The sequence below is a fragment of the Pipistrellus hanaki genome, assembly GCF_964339955.1.
Source record: "Pipistrellus hanaki genome assembly, chromosome: 2".
Taxonomy (NCBI): domain Eukaryota; kingdom Metazoa; phylum Chordata; class Mammalia; order Chiroptera; family Vespertilionidae; genus Pipistrellus; species Pipistrellus hanaki.
Window position 1 is genome coordinate 187,321,877 of NC_140504.1, and position 24,981 is coordinate 187,346,857.

Below are 24,981 nucleotides of genomic sequence, written 5' to 3' on the forward strand. Positions count from 1 at the left end.
ATTTTGATGATGAATTGAGAGCACACCACGTGTTTGGCATCACATTTCCATTTGTTTATTACCCAGTATCCTCCTCACCTTGGCCAGCATGATGATCCCGTTTTACAGAGGAGTGATTTGTTCGGAGCCACACAGCTAACGATGACAGAGCTGGGACCCGGCCTCTGGTCTGTGTGGCTCCAGACCCTACCTTCTTTCTCATGTCCTCTTCCCCTCCCCCAGCCTCCTTGGGTGGCGCAGGAAAAGCTCTAAAATTCTGTTGCCTTTTTGGTTTTGTAGTTCTGCTGATAGAACTGCCAGCCAGGATTTCAGTGAACAAGTTGAGGAAGAACAAAGAGAAAGCGCTAAGCCACCGTAACTGGAGAAAAATAAATAAATAAAATATAAAATGAAGAAAAATGCTGAACTCTGGATGGGGTATTTGGGATCAGAGGGAGAATCCTTTCACAGGTAAATCCCTAGTTATGAATGATGAATGGCGAACAGAGGGAGCCTGGCTGGGATACCACCCAAAGAGTCTGTGCTGGCAAACCTCTTGTAGAAATCAGAGACTCAGGTGTCACATCTTTGATGGGCTTGGCACACCTTTGCTTTTCGTCCCTTCCCTCACATCCAAACCTCCCAGCCTTTTCTGAGTTGAAAAATAACAGACTGATGCAGGTCTTACCCCCCCACCCCCCACCCCAGAGTCACGCACGAGAACACTTGGCACACCATTTGGCTCAGGCAGATATGACCTCCACGTCATGTGGAAGATTTCCTCCCTGCTCTGCATCTTTCCCCAAATTCTATTCCCTGTTCATAGCTGGCTTTGGGGGCCTTTGAACCAGGGAACAGATCATCCTGAACCGAGTCTTTCTGTCTGAAGAGTACAGGCCCTAAACCCCACCACCACCACCACCACCACCACCACCACCACCTCTGCCAGTTCCATGGCCCCAGGAAGGTGCCGAGCCTCAGAAGATGCCTAGGCCCTGGCAATGCGCTCTCCACAGCTCCATCTATGGCCTCCGCTTCAGAGGAAGTCCGCAGGGAGGGTCCTGATCATGCTTCTCCCACGATGACATCGGCTTGCTTTTTACGCTGATAGGAACTTTAGGCAAAGCTGGAATCTTCTGGAAAAGCCTTGGGAGCAGGTCAGGTAGGCCTGTCCTGAGTCTAAGTCTCTGTCCCTGGCCTTCCAGCAGCCCCAGCCTGAGCCTCCTGGGCTCTGTTTCCTAAAATGGCTAACATGCAGGAGCCTGGGAACTCTTGGGAGCCTAGGCAAGTCACTCACCCTGTTTGGGCTGTTTCCTTGCCTATAAAGACAGGAGGGGTACTGGTGCCTCCCTCATAGGGTGACTAGGCAGAGGCCGCTGGGTCTCCATCTGCCTTGGTACACCCTTAGGGAAACTTGGGGAAACTGTTCTGAGTAACTTCGGCCCAAGTTTTTTTTGTTGTTGTTGTTGTTTTAATATATGTTATTGATTTTTTTCACAGAGAGGAAGGGAGAGGAATAGTTAGAAACATCGAGAGAGAAACATCCATCAGCTGCCTCCTGCACACCCCTTACTGGGGATGTGCCTGCAACCAAGGTACATGCTCTTGATCAGAATCGAACCTGGGACCTCCCAGTCCACAGGCCGATGCTCTATCCACTGAGGCAAACCAGTTTCAGCAAGACCAAGTTCTTTATAAGCCCTGGGCATCACCCACTCTGAACTGGTTATCACCTTCTTCCTTCCACCCACCAAGTGCCTCCTCCTGGATGAAGCCTGTGAATGAACTAGAAATCTACCACCATCTTCAGTTCTTCAGCTGTCAGATTCGGGGCGGGTCCTTTGGAAGGCTTAAGTATCCGCTCACAGAAGACACAACATACACAGCCCGTAAGTGGCAGGATCAGGACCAAAACCCAGGTCTCCTGCTTTCTGTCATTGTGCTCGATGCAATGAGAGCTCCAGGGCCATGCACAATGCTTGGCGGAGACCTCCCAGGAGTTCCCAGCCTGGGGAGAAGTCAGAGCACAGACCTCCACAGCAGACGGGATGTGTTACATGCCTGAGGTACGAATACTCCCTATACAGTGTGGAGGGATGTTGCTTAGATACCCAGGGCTCCTTACCCTTTAACATGGTGGGACCACCACTCCCCCACCCCCCGGGATCGTGTCTGGGGTGGGGCCTGAGATTTTTCATTTCCAACAGGCTCCCAGGTGATGCCCACACCGCTGGTCCCCACTGAGTAAAAAGGGTTGAGATATCCAGATTTTTCTCTGCATTATCTAATCCTCCATCTAAATGTCTAGAAGACAAAAGCGGAACAAAATAGCAACTACTTTCAACTTAATAATGTCATTGATCAGTTACCTGGGATGGAGCCTGTCACCTGGGCAGGTACCACGACAGAGAACTGAACCAGCAACCTTTTGGTGCAGAGGATGATGTCCAACCAACTGAGCCACACTGGCCAGGGTAATTATACTCTTTGTTCAGTTGTAAAGTATACATAACAAAAATTTGCCATCTGACCCGTTTTTAAGGGTACATACAGTTCAGTAAAGTGCATTCACATTGTTGTCCAGCCGGTCTCCAGAACTCTCTTCATCCTGCAAAACTGAACCTCCATATGTCTTAAACAATTCCCCATTTCCCCTTCCCCCGGCCCCTGGCAAGCACTGTTCTTTCTGTCTCTAGGAATTGTATTGTTATACACTTTCCACAGACTGAGAAAACCAGGGTTCAGAGAGTAATTTGCTTCAAGTTCAATCTGAACTTGAACCCAGGCCCCTTATTCACATCCTGAACCAATCTGAACGCTGGCTTCACCTCACAGCACGTGATGCATTTTGTTTTCCCCAAAGCAATGATGGCCACTGGGAACCCAGGCACTCCGCTGGGCTCCTGTTTTTTGTAGCCATTCTCAAATTGAATCTTTTTGATTTTAGAGAGAGGGGAAGGGAGAGACATTGACTTGTTCCACTTTTATTTGCTTTGTTTTTGTTTTATTAATCCACACCTGAGACTATTTTTTCCATTGACTTTTAGAGAGAGTGGAAGGGAGGGAGACAGAGAGAAACATGATGTGAGAGAGACACATTGATGGGTTGCCTCCTGCACGCATCCCAACTGGGCCGGGGATGAAGCCCTTGACCAGAATGGAACCTGGGACCCTTCAGTCCTCAGGCCAACACTCTAACCACTGAGCCAAACTGGCTAGGGCTATTCCACTTCTTTATGCTTTCGTTGGTTGCTTTTTGTATATGTCCTGAAGACAGATCAAATCTGTTTTAACCAGCTGAGCTACCTGACGGGCCCTCTGAAACTTCATCACACACCCCTGCAGTCACTGTGTGAGCGAGTGTCCTATCTCCTAGCACAGTGTCTGGTACAAAACAGACCCAGTAAACATGCTTGGTGAGTATGGGCCTATTTGATGCTTTTGAGTAATCTAAACAAACTAAGTAAGTTTGTTGTACATTTTTAATGCAATTGTTGACATTTTTTTAAAATGTTGATTCTCTCAGGAGAAGACCAGCTGACATGCACGAAGGTCATAAAGAGCTTCCCAATCCTCTGCACTCCCCCTCTTCCTGCAGGGTCAACCTGCTCTTCTTGCCCCAGGTCAGCCCCAGCTTCCCTCCCCCACCACACACACACACACACACACACACACACACACACACACCACCGGCTTTTGCTGACCCACAGCCAAAGGCAGAGACAAACAGGCAGCAGGCAAGGGGACATAAGAGACTGTCCCTGCTGTGTTCCCTTCCCCTGCCACTCCACCCCCACACTCTTCCTTCTAGCCATACCCAATCCCGACCATTCTGGAACGTCCTCTGTCCTTTCATGCCTCCATGACTTCGCACATGCCGAGCTTGAAGACAGGAAAGCGCTGTCCCTCCCCTCGTCCGCCACCTCTAAGAGTCCTACAGTCTGCTAGCCAGCTCTGATGTCATCTCCTCTGTGCAGCCTCCTCCCACACCCCCAGCAACGAGTGCACCCCTCTTCTTGGTGCAGACTAGCCAGCTCATCACTCGTATGCTATAGCAGGTGGGCTGCAAGTCAGTGTGTCCCCATGTTCCCAACTCCTGCTGTGTAGAGGCTTCATCTCTGCTCCTAGCAGCATCAAGAGAGAAGCCCAGGTTACTTTATTATTAAAATATATATATATATATATATATATATATATATATATATATATATATTAGTGGTATATTTGAAAATGAAGAAATGACAAAACAAGATCACAAATATTAAGGCATATTTTCCAATGTTTAACAAATTAATGCTTCTAATACAAAAAAATTACAACATAATTGTGCGGCTCACAAGATAATTATAGATTTATTAAAACATAACAATTTACAGTGCTCCATAGGCACTGTGGTCTATTAAGAAACAAGCTTAAAGATATACTAGGAGCATCTTTGATTAAATTGGTAGTGGCTTTGACATAACCTATAACTCCACCTGGAGATCCTGCACAAATGGTTCTCCTGGCCCCTTTCCCAGTGATAGGCTGTGCTGCTCCCTCTGCACACAGTAGGTGCTCGTCGTTTGCTAAGTGATGGGACAAATAGTTTTCCAAATTGGTTATTGAAAACCCACATACAATATTCCTGAGAAACAACGAAGTCCTGAACAATGAGCAGGAAGTCACTTCCTTCTCCAGTGACCCAACCCTCAGAGTCCCGCGGAAGGCTGCGACAGGAAGCCCCTCACCCACTTTCTCTCCTCCCCCTCTTCTACTCACCCCACTACCGCCCCTACCCCAGGGCCGCCAAAAGAAGCCAGCCTTCCATCTCTCTCAGCCTCTCTCCTCCACCCTCTGGAGGGTCCCAGGTGAAGAAAGAGGAAAGCACTCACAGGAGGAGGCAAGCAGCCAAGCCGGGTTGAGAGTTGCCCTGCCCCCAGCCAGGCCTAGGAATAAAAGAAACAGCTGAGGACAAAGAAGGGTTTAAAGCACTGGAGCAAGGAAGAGGAAAAGGCCTAAGAAAGTTTACAGAGCAATCTGTCCGAGAAGGGGTGAAAAGGGAGCCTTGCTGGGCTCAGGGGCTGGGGCGCTCAGCTCACCTCACCTCAGGCCCAGTTAGAAACCTGTAATTACACTATCAGCCAAAGTATGACCTGACCTCCTTTGACCCAGAGGTTTTCCTAAGGGCGAGGCCCTAACTTGCCGGGATCTTGGCAGCTCCAAATCTCTCTGCTCTGCTGGGCTCAATCCACCGATTTTTCTGAACCCACCAAACTGGTCCAACTTCGAGTTCCCTCTGGATTTCCAGCAGAAACATGATGTGAGAATAAGGTCACCAGCCGATCCTCACAGCGATGGAGCCACTCGGACGTCCCAGATTTTCTGAGCCGATGAAAACATCCACGGAAAGTGCTCACTTTCTGGAAGTCTTCCCTGCACCCTCGGCAGCATTAATAACAGCTATTATCTGGGTGCGCTCTTTAAGTCATCTCGGTCCTCACCATCATCACCTTAGGTGTGATTATCCCATTTTACAGAAAGAGAAATGGGCTTGGGAAGGTTAAATGACTTTTCAAAGGATATACAGCCTGGATTTCAACCCAGGTCTGTCTGACCTTGGCTGCCTTCGGGAACCCTCTGATTCCATTTTTTTAAACTTTTTTTGTGTGGTGTACCCATATTGATGTTAGGTGGGGTAAGATGGTACAATTTTGTGGGAGCTAAAGAATTTCTAGCCTCACAGTTGGGGGTGTGGAATGGGAGAGTCTGCCTCATGGCTGGATAGAGCTCTAGTTCTTTTCAGACACGAGTAATTTAACCATAAATAACTGGGCACTGGGAACAGAACACCCACTAATAAAAGCACAGCCTGGAGTCATATTCGAGAGGAAAAAAAATTCAAGTCACCCAGTGTATCTGCAAAACAAAAGAAAAGCCCCTTTCCCAGCGCAGGCAGAGAAGTCTCCGGTACAGTTAGAGACAACAGGCTTCTGGGCACATAGCCAAGGTTCTGGGGATATTTATAACTTGAAGAGGGTGGGAGTCCCTAATAAGCTGCTATATTCTTTTTCCATCACTTCCCTCTCCAAGGCTACAGCGGGCTCAGAGCGCTTCTCCACGCAGAATGCCTGCTTTTCCCAGTGCTGGGCTTCCATTGTCTCATTTTCTCATCCTGGCTGGGGAAGGGGAAGGGGGCAAGTCCTTCCGTTCGGAAGAAATCCAGCTGCATGCAGCGGAGCTGCTGGTGGTGTTCCTTGGCTAGCTGCTGTGGTCTCTGGGGGACCTGCCTCTGAGCCTGTGGTTTCTGAGCTGCCTGAGAGTCTGAGTCTCGGGATCTGTGTGAGTCTTTGGGATCTCTGGGCTTTGCCTGCAAGTCTGCGGATTCGAGATCTACCTGCAGGTCTGAGATATCCGGAATCTGCCAGTAGTGATTTCTAGAAACCTTGCCGAACTCCTGAAGTCTCAAAAGAACTCTGCCTGCGGATTTGGAATCTGTCTGGGGCCTCGCGGATCTTGGAGCCGGCGGTCCAGTGGATCTTCTGCGGGCCAGGAGGTAAGTCTGTTAGTTCTCAGTTCGGTTTTGTTGTTGTTGTTGTTGTTTTTTCCGATTTCCTATCTTCAGCGATCAGAGACTGCTAACCTGTGGAGGGCCCGCCCGGCTCAGGCCCTCAGAGGCCCGTCAGTGTCAAAGGCGGCCAGGAAACCTTTGCGCAGAGAAGCCCTCGGTATGAGAAGGTCGGTTCTGCCCAGCGCTAGGACCTGGCTCGCTCCCTTTGTTTACACGCCCTGGTCCCCCACATTCGCTCAGGGTTTTGGCTTCCCGCTCTGCCAGGCACAGCTCTGCCCGCCCCGCAAGGAGCGCCCTCTTTGGAAGGACGCAGACAGACTCCCCTATAGGGTTAATAGCGATGGAGCTTGAACACCACCCGTCCCAACCATCGGCCACACTCGCCAGCTCTCCGGGGGCGCGGGGCCTCTTGGGAGTTGTAGTCTGTGCAGCAGGGTGCGGACGCCGCAGGCGCTGCTGGGAGATGTAGTGCGTGGGCGGAGCTCAAAGTTCCAGCGAGGCCGCCGAATCTTCCCCGGGGACTGGGGGGCTGCCTCTTTCGTCTCAGGCCCGGCTGTCAAAGCAGTGTTAATCCGAGCGGAACCCAACCCAGGCCAGCAAGAAATTAGGCCAGACATCGCAATTCAGGTCCGATTCAAGATAAGCTTCTAGGGACGTGAGGAGAAGCAGGGCAACTTCCCTTGCTTACTCGGGCTGTTGTCTCCATCAGAAGAAAGCAGAAGATGCTCTGTCCTGAGTAGGAGAACGCGGTCTTTACTTCACCCTTTTGTTCTTTTTTCCTCCTTGGCTTTTGGCCCCAGACTGGCCTTTGTACGCCAGCATGGAACTCAAACTCCCGGCAGGCCACAGGGGCAGGCGCAGGCGCGGTAGAGATGTCCAGCCTTGTTACGAGAGGCGGGCCTAGTGTTCGGCTCGTAATTGGTGGAGCGTTTTTCGAGCTGCGCTCGCTGATTGGCTGAGGCAGCTGCCGGAAAGGGCTCCTGCTGGAGATGGAAGAGCCAAGGCGTTCTGTGGGCTGGGCTGAGAGCCGCCTCCCTGAGACTGCAGCGGCTGGAGCCCGGGCGGGAGGGACCGAGCCAGGGGGCTGTCCTGTCCTACTCAATTCCGGCATTGCCTCCACCTCTTGGTGGCGGAGACGCAGAGGGCGGGTCGCGCTCGAGGGTCTAGGAGGAGAGTGATCCTGCCCGGGTCCAGGGCCCTCCCCAGCCGCCTGGCGGCCAGAACTCCAGCCCTGGGGAGTGGGCAGGGCCTGTTTTCTGTGCCTCACGCCCTGCTTTTCGCCTCCTTTAGTGCTGTGCTGTCTGCTAGCTGCTTTTCCTGCGCTTTCTCCCGGGAGGCGAATCCTTGAGCCCGAGATGGCAGCCACCCTGCTCATGGCTGGGTCCCAGGTAAGCCGTGGGTGGCTCCGCGGACCCTGCCTCTGCTTATCCACCTGGTCCCGGCGTTTTCTTTGCTCTGCAAATCCCTGTGGGGAATTCCCTGGAAATAGTAATTAGCTCGCTTCGGTATTGTGCCTCCAGGAACCCAGTACCAGACCGGTTTAGCCACCACAAACAAGCATTTATTGAACACCTGCTGTATGCCTTTAAATGCGGGGAGACAAAAGGTGGATGAAACGGGCTCTCTCGCCTGCTCACAGTCTATAGGGAGACAGATGGATCCGGTTAACCGTGATACAACGTGATAAGAACTCCATTTGCTGTAGGAACAAAATGCTGTGGTGTGAGAAGGAAAGAGTGGGAGTGATTAATTCTGTCTGAGGGGGTCCGAGGGAGGAGTGGAGCCAAGCAGAGGGATGGGGTGTGTGTGTGTGTGTGTGTGTGTGTGTGTGTGTGTGTGTGAGGGTGGGAGCACTGGAACAGGACCTAAAAGAATAAGTGGGATATCTGGAGGAGGAGGACCAGCGCTTCCATTCATAACTTATTTTGCTCCTTACAAAATAAAAATTCTTTTTATTTCTTAAAATCCGTTGTCACTTAAATATTTGTCAGTGGTTTTCCTCACCTGGAATGAAAAAGATTAATAGGATTTTTCTGGTTTGAGAAAGATATTCCAGGAAAAGAGGGACATTGTGAGTAAAGTTATGGTGCCATGTAGGGTGCTAGATGTGTTCTGAGCAAAGTACAGCTAGAGAATAAGGTTTCAGTGTGGGGCAAGGTTGTCTGGCCGTTGCACCAGAGCAATTAGCTTGTAAATTGCTCTCTTCTTCATTATATCTCTTTTTAGCTTGTTTATTTCTTCTTTGGACTCTCTTTGACAGGTTTAATTCCCTTTGCCTCCTCGATAATTCTAGCCATGTGTGTAATTTCAAGGAGAAAAACTGGTACCCATCAATGAGATGTCAAATAATGAGGAAGCATTGTGTGATTTCAGGCACCAGTGACATTTGAAGACATGGCCATGTACCTCACTCGGGAAGAATGGAGACCTCTGGACCCTACACAAAGGGACCTTTACAGGGATGTCATGCAGGAGAATTATGGAAATGTTGTCTCATTAGGTAAGTAAGGATCCTCTACCATTCTTCACCCCATGTTTTTGAGACTAGCTCTTTCAACACAACCTAGTTGTTTGATTTAAAAAAATATATATTTTTGTTATGGATTTCAGAGAAGAAGGGAGAGGGAGAGAGATAGAAACATCAATGATGAGAGAGAGAATCATTGGTTGGCTGCCTCCTGCGTGCCCCCCTACTGGGGACTGAGATCACAACCCAGGGCATGTGCTCTTGACTGGAATCGAATCTGGGACCCTTCAGTCTATCCACCGAGCCAGACAAGTTGGGCAAGTTGTTTGATTTTTAAGCCAGATGTCAGGTTCTTCTTGGTAGACTGTCCTCATGCCTGGTGACTCTGTTGAGGCCATCCTTGTTGTTGTATCTCTGTGCTTGGTGTCTTCATCTTGGGACATGGAACAGCCGTGACGATGTCAAAGGGTTGCTGTCACTTCCAGCAGAGGGGTTCCCTCCACTGGAAAGCTCTGGTAAACCCTTTTAAAGCATTTAATTGGATATTGACTTGTGTCCTCAAACAAATGTGTGAGTGGGAACATCAGAGTTATATTGTCTATTTTTAAATTTTTATTTATTGATTTGGGGGAGGGAAGGGGAAGAGAGAGACAATTCATTTGTTGTTCCATTTATTTGTGCATCCATTGGCTGATTCTTCTATGTACCCTGACCAGATATCAAACCCGCCACCTTGGCATATCAGAAGATGAGGGGGTTCTGACCTGGATTCATTGGAGGGCAAAAGCCACCTTACTTTGTTTGTTTTGGCTTCGGAGCCTTAGCTTTGCTTTAGGTCCTTCATCTGGAGTAGGTGCTTGTCTAGAGATATTTCAGAGTTGACCTTAGATTTTGAGTATGTCAAATGTTCCAGGAAAATCCTGAAGTAAATTAGATCACAAATTATATTATTGGGGAAAGCTAATTTTTCTTTAATATATTTTTATTGATTTCAGAGAGGAAGGGAGAAGGAGTGATAGATAGAAATATCAGTGATGAAAGGGAATCATTGATCGGTTGCCTCCTGCAAGTCCCATGCTGTGGATCGAGACTGCAACCTGGGCATGTGCCCTGAATTGGGAATCGAACCATGACCTTCTGGTTCATAGGCTGATGCTCAATCACTGGGCCATGCCAGGTGGGCAAGAAAACTAATTTAAAATATATATATATATATATATATATATATATATATATATATATATATATATATATATAATTGATTTTTTTACAAAGAGGAAGAGAGAGGGATAGAGAGTTAGAAACATCGATGAGAGAGAGTCATCGATCAGCTGCCTCCTGCACACTCCCTACTGGGGATGTGCCCGCAACCAAGGTACATGCCCCTGATTGGAATCGAACCTGGGACCCTTCAGGCCACAGGCTGACGCTTTATCCACTGAGCCAAACTGGTTTCAGCAGGAAAGCTTTTTTTTTTTTTTTTTTTTATGGTCTGCAAACATGTCTTTTTAAAAAAATATATGTTTTTATTGATTTTTTTTTTTTTTTTTTTTTTTTTAGAGGGAGAGGAAGGAAGAGGGATAGAGAGCTAGAAACATCAATGAGAGAAAAATATTGATCAGCTGCTTCCCACATGCCCCCTACTGGGGATCGAGCCCACAACCCTGGCATTTGTTCTGATGGGGAATCAATTGGGGACCTTTTGGTTCATGGATCAATGCTCAACTACTGAGCCACACTGGCCAAATCCTGTCTGTTCTCTTAGCTATCCTTTGTCCTGAGTGTTGTAACCTGAACAAACAGTGTATTCTTGAGCTGAACAGCCTTTAGATTCATTTTGTCTCCTGTTGAGACGCAACAGAAGTTAGCTACTTTGTATGCTTCACTAGGTAATCTGCCATTCATTGAGGACTAATCCTTTATTCCTATAGCCTTTTCCAGAGCAAAAGGCAAATAGAAGGGGTTTTCTTATTTTTTTTTTAATCATTACCCAAGGATATGTTTTTTCATTGATGAGAGAGAGAGAGAGAAAGAGAGAGAGAGAGAGAGAGAGAGAGAGAGAGAGAGAGAGAGAGAGAAATTGATTGGTTGCCACCAGGACCAAGGATTGAACTCAAAACCTAGGTATGTATCCTGACCAGGAATCAAAGCCAGGATCCTTCAGTGCATGGGACAGTGTTCTAACCACTGATCACACTGGCCAGGGTGAGATGTTTTCTTTTTAACTGGCCTTTCTCTGATACCCCAAGTTTCTTGAATCCTTCCTTTAGGAAACAACTAGAAATTAAGTTATCTACCCAGATCTATTGCAGTCTGTTATCCAGATATTCCACTTAATGCAACAAAAATAAGAAATGAGATTTCTCAAAGAAATATGAATCTACATATTTAAGGTTGAGTCCAAGGAACACTTAGGGATGGAAACATGGAAGCACCCCCCAAAGCAATTATTTGCCCAAATAAGTGAGTTAAATAATGTTAACAAGGCCTCTTTACCTCAAGACTCTTTAGAGCCTTTATTATGTTATCAGGCAATGTGAATTTCTAAGAAGATGTTGCATGCATCACTTACCAAAGTAATTTATCCTTGGGACCCTTTTCTCCCAGCATACCTACCTCTTTCTGAAAAGTGTACTAAGAAATGCAACTTGGGAAATGCAGTGTCTGGTAGAAAGTTGTTGTTTTTTGTACACTGTGGTTATATATTTTGATTCTCATTTGAAGACAATGCCAAGAATTTCTATGCTAGGCATCTTTTTTTGTGTTCTCCAGTCTTCCCACCCTGTTTTCATTAAAAGGCCCCAAAAAGTAGCATTTGGAAGTCATTTTTTCTGTCAACTAAGATTTGATAGAAATAGATAAAAATTCATTTTTATCCATGCTAACCCAGTAGGTTCTCAGAAAATTTATATAATGATTATGATGAAGGCTTGATTAGTTAAGAAAAAAAACACATACACATACATACATGTATTCACATATAAAATATCTAGTTTCTTGGCTGTTAGAGATTCTAATTTGGAGTCTCTCATATTCTCTGTTTCTGGTATTCTCCTTTTTTTAAAAAAAAATACATATTGATTTTAGAGAGGAAGGGAGAGGGATAGATAGGAACATCAATGATGAGAGAGAATCACTGATTGGCCCCTCTTGCATGTCTCCTACTGGGGATTGAGCCTACAATTTGGGCCAGTGCTCTTACGGAATCGAATGGTGACCTCCTTGTTCATAGGTAGATGCTCAATCACTGAGCCCACTGGCCGGGCTGGTTTTCTCCTTTTGAGAAACCAGGACTATATACAATTTTTATAAAGAACCATTAACTCTATTGATATAGAGCATGAACTTTTATACAGACCTGAATTTGAATCCTGGCTCCACCATTTATGGCCTTTTGTGTTTTTGTTTTTTTTTTCCAACTACAGTTTACATTTAATACCATTCCACAGCAGTTTCAGATGTACAGCACAGTAGCTGGAAAACCATGCACTCTACAGAGTGGTCCTTTCACTGACCCAAGCACCCACCTGGCTGCCTACCCAGTTATCTCGACATTATTGACTATATTCCCCATGCAGCAATTCGAATCTCTATGGTGATTCTGCAAGTACCAGTTTGTACTGCCTAATCCCCTTTTTCTTTTTAATATATTTTTATTGATTTCAGAGAGGAAGGGAGAGGGAGAGAGATAGAAGCCTCAATGATGTGAGAGAATCATTGATTGACTGCCTCTTGCACACCCCCACAGGGGAATTGAGTCTGCAACCCAGGCATGTGTCCTTGACCAGAATCAAACCTGCAACTCCTCAGTCTGCAGGCCAACACTCTATCCACTGACCCAAACTGGCTAGGGCCCCTCCTCACCTAGTCCCCCAACCTCTCTCCCCTCTGACAGCTGTCAGTCAGTTCTCTGTATCTATGGGTATGACCTTTTGCTTTTAGTTTTTATTTATTTAAAAAAAAATTTTTTTAAAGAGCATGACCTTTTGGAAGTAATTTCTCTTAGTCTTAGGTTTATCATGTATAAAATAGAAATCATAATTCCTGATTCAGGGCAGTTGAGGTAATAATTCATGTAAAGAACTTAACATAATGCTTGGCACATAGTAGGTAATTCTTTGTGTGTTTACCAGTATTATTATTATTATTTATTATTATTATTATTATTGTTATTATTATTATTTACTCTTCATTGCAGATTTTGAGATCAGGAGTGAGAACGAGGTGAATCCAAAGCAAGAGATTGGTGAAGATGTGGAACTTGGGACTGCATCTGAAAGACCCGTTGGGAATACTGAGGAAAATCCTGAAAGTGAAGAGGCCTTTGAAAGCAGGGATAGGTCAGAAGGAGAGTGGGGAGATTTAACAGCAGATGAGTGGGCAAGCTATCCTCTCCAACAAGTCACGGATCTCCTTGTCCACAAAGAAATTCACACAGGTATTCAATATCATATATGTTCTCATTGTGGAAAGGCCTTCAGTCAGATCTCAGACCTTAATCGACATCAGAAAACCCACACTGGAGACAGACCCTTTAAGTGTTATGAATGTGGAAAAGGCTTTAGTCGGAGCTCACACCTTATTCAGCATCAAAGGACACACACAGGAGAGAGACCTTATGACTGTAATGAGTGTGGGAAAAGTTTTGGAAGAAGCTCTCATCTTATCCAGCATCAAACAATCCACACTGGAGAAAAGCCCCACAAATGTAACGAATGTGGGAAAAGTTTCTGCCGGCTCTCTCACCTAATCCAACATCAAAGGACCCACAGTGGGGAGAAACCCTATGAGTGTGAGGAGTGTGGGAAAAGCTTCAGCCGGAGCTCTCACCTAGCTCAACACCAGAGGACCCACACAGGTGAGAAGCCTTATGAGTGTAATGAATGTGGGCGAGGCTTCAGTGAGAGATCTGATCTCATCAAACACTATCGAGTCCACACAGGAGAGAGGCCCTACAAGTGTGATGAATGTGGGAAGAACTTCAGTCAGAACTCTGACCTTGTGCGCCATCGCAGAGCCCACACAGGAGAAAAGCCGTACCACTGTAATGAATGTGGAGAGAATTTCAGCCGCATCTCACACTTGGTTCAGCACCAGAGAACCCACACGGGGGAAAAGCCATATGAATGTAACGCTTGTGGGAAAAGCTTCAGCCGGAGTTCTCATCTCATCACACACCAGAAAATTCACACTGGAGAGAAGCCCTATGAGTGCAATGAGTGTTGGCGAAGCTTTGGTGAAAGGTCAGATCTAATTAAACACCAGAGAACCCACACAGGAGAGAAACCTTATGAATGTGTGCAGTGTGGAAAAGGTTTCACCCAGAGCTCAAACCTCATCACACATCAGAGAGTGCACACGGGAGAGAAACCTTACGAATGTACTGAATGCGAGAAGAGTTTCAGCCGGAGCTCAGCTCTTATTAAACATAAGAGGGTTCATACTGACTAAGCCCTATAAGTCCTGAATTATGACTGAGAAACAATTCATTTGAAGGTACAATTTTATTTGATATCAAAGAGCTCTTTTAAGACTGAGTTTCTTATACTATACTGAATTTTCTTGTTGTAGGCCACAGTTTAAAACATCAAAGAAGACAAGCCATTTGAAATTCTGACCCATGGCTTTAGGGATGTTATTCCCTCTTCAAAACTGATTTTTATTCACTTAACATTAATGAAGCACTTCATTGAAATCAGCCCCACGAGTAACTGGAACTCTGAAGTCTAGATAATAAATGCTGGTAAATGCTCAGGACTGGAAATAGAGTAAATTTTTAAAAGTTATTTCTCCTTAGCTCGAAAAACTGTGCTAGGGGAAATGTTGGACTGTAATAGGGTGATCACAGCTGCTTTGGAGAAAGATAAGAGACTGCCTAAATTGCCACACTTATTCACTTACCATAGTATTTGGGCACACACCTCTTAGAAGTCAAAAGGCTTTGTCCTTGAGTTGCTCATGCACCTGTACCTTTCTGACTTCCTGAAAGCTGGATTCTGCATGATGAAGGCAATGATCATAACATTTTTCCTTCTCATTGTTTCTAATTAACTTTTTAAAAGCTTGCATCTATGTGAAAGCTAACTGAAGATACAGATTGCCAGGATAAATGAAACACAGGTTTGGAGACAAGGACTCATCAATGGTGGTGACTTTAGGAAGTGATGCCCACTGTTGTAATTGCCAGTCAGAATTTATTAATTTTCTTTGGGGATCATTCTAGGGAACATTGTAGGGAAAATGTCTTCAAGGAAAGATAGGACCATAAGTGTTGGTGGAGTGTAAGACAATTGGTGGAATTGACAATTTCAGGGAAGGAAACACAGTGTCCCTTCCCAAAGAACAAGGTCATTTCTGTGTACTTTCCCCTCTACCCTTTAAGATCAATTCTCCCTATACTGCTAACTCTAGGGTTTGATAAGGGCCACATCCCAGTATTTCTCTTAGCTTGCATAAGAGCATGTGTATGTACAGAAAATGTGTATTCCTATGGTTTTTCCAATAGCAGAAATTGAATTCACACAGAATTAGCATGTTCTTGGGTGATGTTGATTGTGCGACAGAACTCCAGACACACTCCAATTGAGAAATGTCCTTTTTCCCCACCCCATTCTTTATAATGAAAAATTTAAACACTAATGCTTTGATGTGCACTCTTGTAAGATCTGTCTTTGTACAGAACTACACACTTGTTTATATCTATCAGTTAATTGTGGGAGATAACTGATTGTCCTGTTCTCAGACTGAGCATCTCTTTGGGCTAGTGACAAGGAATTAATAAGCCTATAGGAATGTATTTTCATCCTGTCAGCCTACAGATATAAATGGTTAAAATAAGAGTTGGCCCAATGTAAGCCCAGTAGAGTCAGTTTTCCTTATCTCAGCCTAAAGAAGAATTAAGAAATATCCCAAATGTTTGTGCTTATCCCAGTACTTAGGGGTGTGAGTGGAAGAAAATTGATGCCCAGGATATGGGACTCACGGAAATTTTTTTTTAGCGTGTCTCAAGTTATTTCTACTGTGCTTTATTATGAAAGTTGTAACATTTGAAAACTACTTTTGCTATAGCTCTTTGGGACTTGGTATTAAAGAGTTCATGGTCTCTAGGGTCAAGTACTGTAATGAATTATGACCCACAGCTGTGTGGGACTGCATCGCTTACAAGTGACACAATCTCGAAAGAACAGAATGAAAAAGCACTCCACCAAGGAGCTTTCTTTCTGTTGCCACTCCTATTTAATATAAACTCGGGCAAGAAGCATGTTTTTCGTTAGATACAAAATCTAGCCGACTGTGGGTATTCATATTTTAATTGTTGGATGACTTACATGTTCTGAATGACTAAACTCAAATATGTCTTTACCATATCAGTGTTGCTGATGGTTTTAATGAACATCAAAGCTCTCCTGTTTCTGTGAGCCACTAGGCTAGGGCATCTGTTTTGGGGTGGCCACAGAAGACAGCATCTTCATGACCCAATTGTATTTCACTCCCTTTTTCTTCCCTTCTCTCCTGCCCCAACCCCAAACTGCGCCTGTTGCTGCTTTTGGCTTCTAAGTACCCCAGCCATCTCACTAAACATATGCACTCCAGGGCAAGGGCCAGACCAGCTCTTTCTCCTCTTTTTCTACCAATTGCTGCCCATATGTTGAACTTTGTGTAGAACTTATGCATCAGACTCTCTTTGCATGCCTTCTGCTCCCCAAGACTCTGGCTGCTTCTGCACATCCCCTGAACACTTTGTGCCTGTTTTCTATGGTTGTGGAGAGTGAATGAACAAGTAAGTATGTAGAACAGTTTTCCTTATGGTATCGGTCAGTTATCCTAGTGTCTATATCTGTATTATTCTAACAATATTCTATAATTAAAAGTATAATTTTTAAAATAAAATAAAAAAACACCTGAGAATTATTTTAGTAATCCAGCCCGGATTCATAAAATGGGTTTTCATCAGATTCACTAAAATTGAATGCAGTCATTCTTTACATTCATTCCTGTGTACAGATGTTCTTATCGTAATTTGGGAATACGTTGTGTTCACGCATTGGTGAACCCTTTGGATATTGCCATGTTTGGGAAGATGCAAAAACTTGAACAATTTCCCATGAAGATTAGGCTGGTGGCAAGGCAACATGGACATATTTGGTATGAATGATTGACTCATTAGCTTTGTTGGAGAAGAGAAAAGAAAAAAAAACAACAACAAACACACACATCCAAAAGGAAAAATGAAAGGAGGCCTTGTGGCTTTAAGGAGACATTTTTGGGGATCTATTAAACAGTTTCTACTGAACCTGTGCTGGGATTCCAGAACAAATACCTCTTAGAAACAGTCAAAGGCTCTCTATTCATGACACAGTTGCACCATCTGCCTAAGGCAGTGATTATGTGTTACCAGGGTGTGGCCACAGTTTTCAAATGACTTACCAGTAATTTTTCTCTTATGAAACCTTTTCTTAAATGAGGAGCTAGTCTAGGCAGAGGTAAGGAGTGGAAGTGCTTTAAATTGGGCAAAGATACAAACATGGAAGAAAAACTGAAATAATCTCATAGCCAAGACTTGGAAAAGAAATGTTATCAAAGCATTTTTAAAAAACTATTTCTCCATCTATGAGCTCTGCATTTTTAATTTCTGGGAAGGAAAATGCCATTTCACCAGGAGAAATTCACCTGGAGCCTTCCCTCTAAAGCAATTTGATGTGTTAGTATTTCCCTATTATTATAACAAAGCAGATTTCCTCTTTGTTCTCTAGGAGGCTAGAGATTGGTTAGGGCATGCTTCCAGATTAGGACCCCACTGAGTGCACTGAAATGATCATTTGTTAAATGGTTCCCTAGTGCTTCGAAAGTTAGTGTTGTACAAAGAAGGGTTCCTATGCCTTGGGAGAAAAAGACTGTGGTGTAGACAATTTGGGCCCTGCTTCTCTGGAGACTTCAAGATAAAGGGCCATTAATAAAAAAATAACAGAATAAAATTAATAGGGGAAAACTACCCTGTGGTGATCTAATACTGTTTTGTAGTTAAAGCCACTGGAGTTTTTCTAAATGCTTCATGTTCAAAGTTTGTATGGTTTTCAGCTTCTCCAAAGGTGGTTTTGATTTTGCTTCTGGGAGAGGTTGAGGCTGATGACATCAAAGTCTTACTTGGAGGGTCGCACCAGCCCCTGCAGCTAGCTGCATTGTAGATATCGCCACTTGGAAACTACCCAGGGACGTGAAAATCAAAACTCAAACTGAACCTACCACTTCTTTCCACTACCACCCCTTGCTTCTGCATTTCCTAACTTGACTCATTCATTACCTGGTTTTCCAAGCTAGAAACTTGCATATCATACTTGATAATTCCTGCTCCTTTAGCCATCCTCCCAAAATCAATAATATGAGTTGAATAGTCACCTAGACATGACCAAACCACCTCTTAAATATTTCTCCAATGTTCCTACCTTGCTCTACTACCACTACTTACCATGTGACTTTGGACAAATTATTTAGCTTTTCTGTTCTTTAGGCTTCCCATCCATTAAATGGGGGGATAATAATTTATTTTTATTTTTAAAACTATATTTTATTGATTTTTTTACAGAGAGGAAGGGAGAGAGAAACATCGCTAAGAGAATCATTGATCAGCTGCCTCTTGCACACCCCCTACTGGGGATGTGCCCACAACTAAGGTACATGCCCTTGACCTGAATCGAACCTGGGACCCTTCAGTCCACAGATTGATGTTCTATCCACTGAGCGAAACTGGTTTCGGCTAAATGGGGGGATAATTATATCTACATCATAGAGTTGCAATGATTAAAATGAAATGACAGGGCTCAAAATATTAACTGCTATTATTCAGACCACTACCAGGCCACATCTTCCTTATATAACCCCATGATGAGTCTTCTGTTTCCACCCCCTTCAGTCTACTCTCGCTTGCTGCAGCTAGTATGAGCTTTCTGAAGGGCAAATCCCTTCTTGCCACTGTTCTATAGAAAACCTTCTCGTGCTTTCCATCACCAGCAGCACACAGTGAAACTCCATCAGGGTACTTAGGAGGAGGCCATCTATGATCTGGCCTCTGCTGCTCTCAGCTTCTGTTCTCTGTACTTACCCTGCACTTGCAACACTATCCAAGCAGCATCTCTTTCTTTCTGGCCAACTCCTCCTCAACTTTCAGATCTCATACCCAACTTGTTCTAGGAGTTACTAGAGTTTGAGTCTCAGCTCTGACTTGAACCTTAGTTTCTTCATTTGTGAAAGGGAGGTGATACCCTGTGATACTTTGCCTCATATTCATATATTGTTGTGAGCATTAAGTAAGATAACATGGTAAATTCTTAACAAGTGTTAAGTAGTAGTATGAAGTTCATATAGGTAAACCTTTATGAAACCTTTTCTTTTTTGTTAATCCTCACCTGAGGATATTTGTTTCCATTGATTTTTAGGAAGAGTGGAAGGGAGGGAGAGAGAAAAAAGAGGGAAACATTGATGTTAAAGAGACACATCAATTGGTTGCTTCTAGAATGTGCCCTGACTGGGGCTGGGGTTAAAACCATATCCCAGGTATGTGCTGTTGACTAGGAATTAAACCCGAGATCTTGTGAGGCCACAATTTTGTTTGTAGATACTGTCATATCGCAGGATAAATTCAAATTGCATTGAGAAACTAATTTGCAAACCATATGAGGAAATGTTCTCGTGTATTATTGTGTGTGTGTGTGTGTGTGTGTGTGTGTGTGTGTGTGTGTGTTTTGAGAGAGAGATTGATTTGTTGTTCCATTTATTTATGCATTCACTGGTTGATTCTTGTATCTGCCCTGACTAGGGATATATCAGGACAACACACTAACCAACTGAGCTACCTAGCCATGCCTATTCTCATTACCTTATAACACAATTTGCTTTGGTCCCTTAATAGTATTTTCCAACTTATTAATCAGATGACTGATTATTATTTGACTAGTAAAAATATGTACCTTCACAAATGAAGAATTTGCCCATGCTGAGCTTTAAGTTGTAAAATAGCTTAGTGAAGTAGCTTTGAAGTTACACAGAACTGGATTTGAGTCTTAGTTCAGCTATGTGGTTTTGAGCAAATGTTTTAACCTGAGCCCTGTTTTATCTCTTTTTTTAAAAATATATTTTTATTGATTTCCGAGAGGAAGGAAAAGGGAGAGATAGAAACATCAATGATGAGAGAGAATCATTGATTGGCTGCCTCCTGCATGCACCCCACTAGGGATTGAGCCCACAACCAGGCATGTGCCCTTGATCGGAATCGAACCTGGAACCCTTCAGTCCGCAGACCTATGCTTCAGCCACCGAGCCAAACCGGCTAGGGCTTGACCCCTGTTTTCTTAATAAAATAGTATAATAATATTAATCTTTAAGATTCGTATAAGGATCAGCAATAGTATATGTAATATAATTGACAGAGAATAGAAGCACAATAAACGGTACTGATTATTTAAAATGTTGTGCCATTAAGATGAAAATATATTTTCTTCCCCATTAAAACAGCTTTGATGAATTTGAGGATTAGAAGGGAATTTAATAAGCTAGCCCAAGTATAATCTTTTTAAAAATGCCCTCCTTCTCCCCAAAATTACAATAAAGCAGTCATTCAATAAGACCTCAGGGTAGGTTGACTACAAGCTATTGCAAGCCAGCCATATGGCATCTTTTTAAAAATGAAAAACAGCCCTCGGTTCTGGTCAACTTCAATGGGAGCACCATCATTTTGGAAAGTACCTTAAAATAATACAATTTATTAACGTTTGATGAAGGAAATATATAGTTCTATTTGACAAAGAAACAATTCAAGGCAGAACTGAGGTTTTCAATTAAAGCTGAGTAGAGAACTCTTGGCGCCTAAATGTCAGCAAGAGTTGATTTTTAATGCACTTCCCACTAACAATCTACACATGGTATTTCTCCATTTTCCATTTGTTCTTGTGGGTTCTTACTTTCTACATTGTTTCTTTATTTTCCTTTTTCCTGTCTGTGCCTTTGAACTATGCCTGGGTGGCTAATTCTTGTGAGTGGCAAGTGACCGGCATTTTGAAGAGGATCAATAGATGTAATCATGTTTGGAGTCTGAGGAAAAGGTTAAATGTTACGAAACAAGCATGATGAAGATTCATCTAAGGATCCAGTAAGAAGGTCTGATGATAATTTAAAACATCCTCTGTTAACTTCAGGTTGTAAGTCAAAGCGTCAATTTGAATATCCTGGTGCCCTGTCATTGTTTCAAGAAGCACAAACATGTTCATTGACATACCACAAAATCAGACCACAAATTTTGTGTGTAACAGGGAAGGGTTGTGGAGTGACCTGGTGCACTGATTTATCATCTAATCTCACAAGATTAGGGATATAGCTGGGGCTCTTGTTAACAACTAATTTTTATTATATACATATATTTTAAAATGTATTTTTTTATTGATTTCAGAGAGGAAATGAGAGAGATATATAGAAACATCAATGATAAAAGAGAATCCACGATTGGCTGCCTCATGCACACCCTCTTACTGAGGATAGAGCCTACAACTGGGCATGTGTCCTTGACCAGAATTGAACCTAGGACCTGTCAGTCCACAGGCTGATGCTCTCTATCCACTGAGCCAAACTGGCGAGGGCTCATATTTATTATATTTATTTGTATACTTTGCCTGCCTTGTCTGCTCTTTGAGAGCAGAGATTATGTTTTATTCACTTTATAGTTCCTATTTTTAACACAGTACTTTGTATGTAGAAGGCATACGAAAATATGTGTGGACTATTGAATTTGCAAACACACACAAACACACAATTTTCTTTTGGAAATGCAAAGCTCAGATGACCATATTTTCCCAATAAAGTTATCAAGATATATGGTCTAAAATGGCGGAGTATAGTTATAAGGACTGTATGGCTACATACTCAAAATATTACACCAGAAACTGTTGGATAATAGAATTGCTTTGATTACCAAAGAGTTCTTATCTTGTGGCCACTGTCGCCTTAAAGGTGTCTTTGAATGAAATTCAACCATCTTTTGACTGAGATGGGGAAAAAAAAATAACATCTTTATTTTCACTAGCATCTAACTGAAAATCAGCATTTTCCTCCATTGTGAATGCAGACAAACCACAATAAAATTAGCAGGACCTGCCAAAACCGGTTTGGCTCAGTGGATAGAGCATCAGCCTGCGGACTGAAGGGTCCCAGGTTCGATTCCAGTCAAGGGCATGTACCTTGGTTACGGGCACATCCCCAGTAGGGGCTATGCAGGAGGCAGCTGATTGATGTTTCTAACTCTCTATCCTTCTCCCTTCCTCTCTGTAAAAAATTAATATGTTTTTTAAAAAAATTAACAGGACCTTTCACTGTCAATAGAAATCCCAGACATTTTTTTTTTTGTTTGTTTGTTTTTGTTAACCCCCACCGGAGGATTTTTTTCATTGACTTTAGAAAGAGTGGAAGGGAGGGGGAGAGACATCAAGAAAGAAACATCAATGTGAGAGAGACACATTGATTGGTTGCTCATGGGTCTAGGGATCGATCCTGCAACTGAGGTATGTGCCAATCAGCAGAATTGAACCTGAGACTCTTCAATCCTGAGCAGATGCTCTAACCACTGAGAAACCACCTAGGGTGAAACCCCAGATATTTTCATATCACATTTTAATTATTATGGATTTCTTGAAATATCTTCTAGTTGCTTTAAAATTTCAGTAGTTATTTGACCCACTGCGAGATCTTGACATTTCATGTGTTAATAAAGAAAAACATTAACTTATCACAAGTTTTAAAAAAATATATTTTTATTGATTTCAGAGAGGAAGGGAAAGGGAGAGATAGAAACATCAATGATGAGAGAACCATTGATCAGCTGCCTCCTGCACATCTCCCACTGGATCAAGTCCAAAACCCAAGCACGTGCCCTGACCAGGAATTGAAGCCAGAACCCTTCAGTCCACAGGCTAACACTCTATCCATTGAGTCAAACCGGCTAGGGCCATAGCTTTTTAAAAAAATATATTTTTTTAATTGATTTTACAGAGGATGAGAGGGAGAGAGAGGTAGAAACATCAATGATGAGGGAGAATCACCAATCTGCTGTATGCCCCGCACTAGGGATTGAGCCTGCAACACAGGCATATGCCCTTTCCAGGAATCAAACCACAACCTCCTGGTTCATAAGTTGATACTCAACCACTGAGCCACACTGGCTGGGCGAGACCCATAGCGTTTACCAGATTGGTCAAATGGCACGGAATAGATTAAGAATCCTTGAGCTAGAGGCTAATAAATTTCAAGCTTCAAGGACTTTTCCTTTTACCATGTTCTTCCTAAACTCTAAATTTGTATTCATCATTTTATATAATTTTTCTTAAAGATCCCAGCATTTGTCAAAATTTCACATCTTAGAATACAAAAAAATGGATTCACTGAAACAGCTTGGTACTGGGCACATAGATTTTCTTCTTTTTTTTTTATTAAGGTATTATATGTGTACATATCTGTCCATTGCCCCTCCCCACTCACATACATGTCCTCTCCCCAGATTTTCTTCTTTTTTAAATACATCTTTATTGTTCAGATTATTACAATTGTTCCTCTTTTTTCAATAAGTTTTGGTTGGTAGGGTCTGAACATTTTATTAATTATTACTTATTTTTAATTAATTAATACTAATTATTTTTAAAATATATTTTTATTGATTTCAGAGAGGAAGGGAGAGGGAAAGAGATAGAAACATCAATGGTGAGAATCATGGATCATCTGCCCTTGCACGCCCCCCTACTGGGGAACAAGTCCACAAACCCAGCCATGTGATGTGCCCTTGACCAGAATGGAACCCACCCGAGCCGGCAGGCCCGCGCTCTATCCACTGAGCCAAACTAGCTAGGGCGGGTCTGAGACATTTAAACGATACTATACGAGTATCTGGAAATGCGGCAGACCATCGCTTAACCTTCTCCACTTCCTAAGAAGGGTGGGTCCTTGGAGGTTGGGTTCAGGATTGGGAAAGGACTGGCTCTACCCTAAGTGAGCTTGGAGGTCTGTGGGATGAGACAGTTTTGGCCTAAGGCGAAGCTAGGGAACCAAGCTAGGAGGGGTGGATGGTGAGAAACAGGCTTAGAGATAACGGGAATTAGCCTCCTTTGGGAATAAGCCCTTTTCCCAGCAAGGAAGAGGCTTCACGGATGCACACATCTGTCCTACTTTATAAATACTAATGGACTCCAAACCCTGTGGGGAAAAAAGTCCCTGCTCTATCGTGTGTGTGTGCGTGCGTGCGTGCGTGTGCGTGCATGCGTGTGTGTGCGTGCGTGTGTGTGTGTGTGTGTGCGTGTGTAGCGCTGCTTTTGAGTGTTCCCCACTGGATCTCTCACATACTGAGCAGCTCCCAGCCATGTGTGGAAGGGGTCCAGTGAGACAGGATTTTCTACACTAAATCCCCCAAACGTCCAGCCACAATCATCCCCCCAATGGGGGTCTAACCAGAGTCTAAAGATGACCGAAAGGGAGGCCCGACCGCGTGGCGGTGGGCGTGTTTGGTGCGAGCAGCGGCAGCGGCGGCGGCGGCGGCGGCGCCGCTAGCGGGGAGTCGGGACGCAGCAACCGGGCGAAGGGGCGGGAGGGCCGCGACGGAGCGGGCCGGCGGGGCCGGCGGAGGCCGGGTTCCGGAGACGGCCACGAGGAGCGAGGCCTAGGCTTTGGATCTCCCGTCGGCGGCGGGCGAGCAGGGGGCAGCCTTGACCCACCGGGCCTGCTGCCCCGCAGACGCGGCTGTACCCCGGGCTCCACCACAGACCCCTTTGTGTTTCTGCCCCCGCCCCGGAGGCGCCACGGCCGGCGGCGCTGAGTTACCTCATTGGCTCAGCCGAGGGCCTTATCGATTGGCTCCCGAACCGTTCAGCGAGGCCCTCCTCCTCTCGTTCCCATTGGTCGCGGGACCTGCTTCTCAGACCACTGAGCGCGGTGATTGGCCAGCAACTCGGAGTCCCTG

General features: G+C 44.3%; 2 protein-coding genes across 6 annotated transcripts in view; both read left to right on the forward strand.

The window, feature by feature from the left end:
* TCEA3 (transcription elongation factor A3) overlaps positions 1-4,153 on the forward strand; it is a 43,338-nt gene extending 39,185 nt beyond the window's left edge. Inside the window, exon 11 of one of the 2 annotated variants that reach the window (XM_084875068.1) lies at positions 280-4,153. In XM_084875068.1, the coding sequence (XP_084731194.1) occupies positions 280-288 (9 nt within the window). In that variant the 3' untranslated portion in view covers positions 289-4,153. The remainder of the gene's footprint in view (positions 1-279) is intronic. The other variant, XM_084875069.1, reaches the window with a different exon arrangement.
* Positions 4,154-4,228: 75 nt separating this feature from the next.
* ZNF436 (zinc finger protein 436) lies at positions 4,229-17,942 on the forward strand. Of its 4 annotated transcripts, none has more exons than XM_084875006.1 (4): positions 4,229-7,156; positions 7,820-7,917; positions 8,903-9,029; positions 13,195-17,942. In XM_084875006.1, exons 2-4 carry the CDS (start codon positions 7,885-7,887, stop codon positions 14,445-14,447), a joined length of 1,413 nt encoding a protein of 470 aa, XP_084731132.1. In that variant the 5' UTR covers positions 4,229-7,156; positions 7,820-7,884; the 3' UTR covers positions 14,448-17,942. The 4 variants fall into 4 exon arrangements, with proteins under 4 accessions (XP_084731132.1, XP_084731133.1, XP_084731131.1 ...); XM_084875007.1 differs by having other exon boundaries at positions 4,229-6,514; XM_084875005.1 differs by having other exon boundaries at positions 4,229-7,917.
* Positions 17,943-24,981: the final 7,039 nt, after the last annotated feature.

Coding starts and splice junctions, on each gene's coding strand:
- ZNF436 (XM_084875005.1), top strand. CDS start 7,885: ATGGCAGCCACCCTGCTCATGGCTGGGTCCCAG. Junction 7,918..8,902: donor TGCTCATGGCTGGGTCCCAG/GTAAGCCGTGGG, acceptor GTGTGATTTCAG/GCACCAGTGACATTTGAAGA. Junction 9,030..13,194: donor TGGAAATGTTGTCTCATTAG/GTAAGTAAGGAT, acceptor TCTTCATTGCAG/ATTTTGAGATCAGGAGTGAG.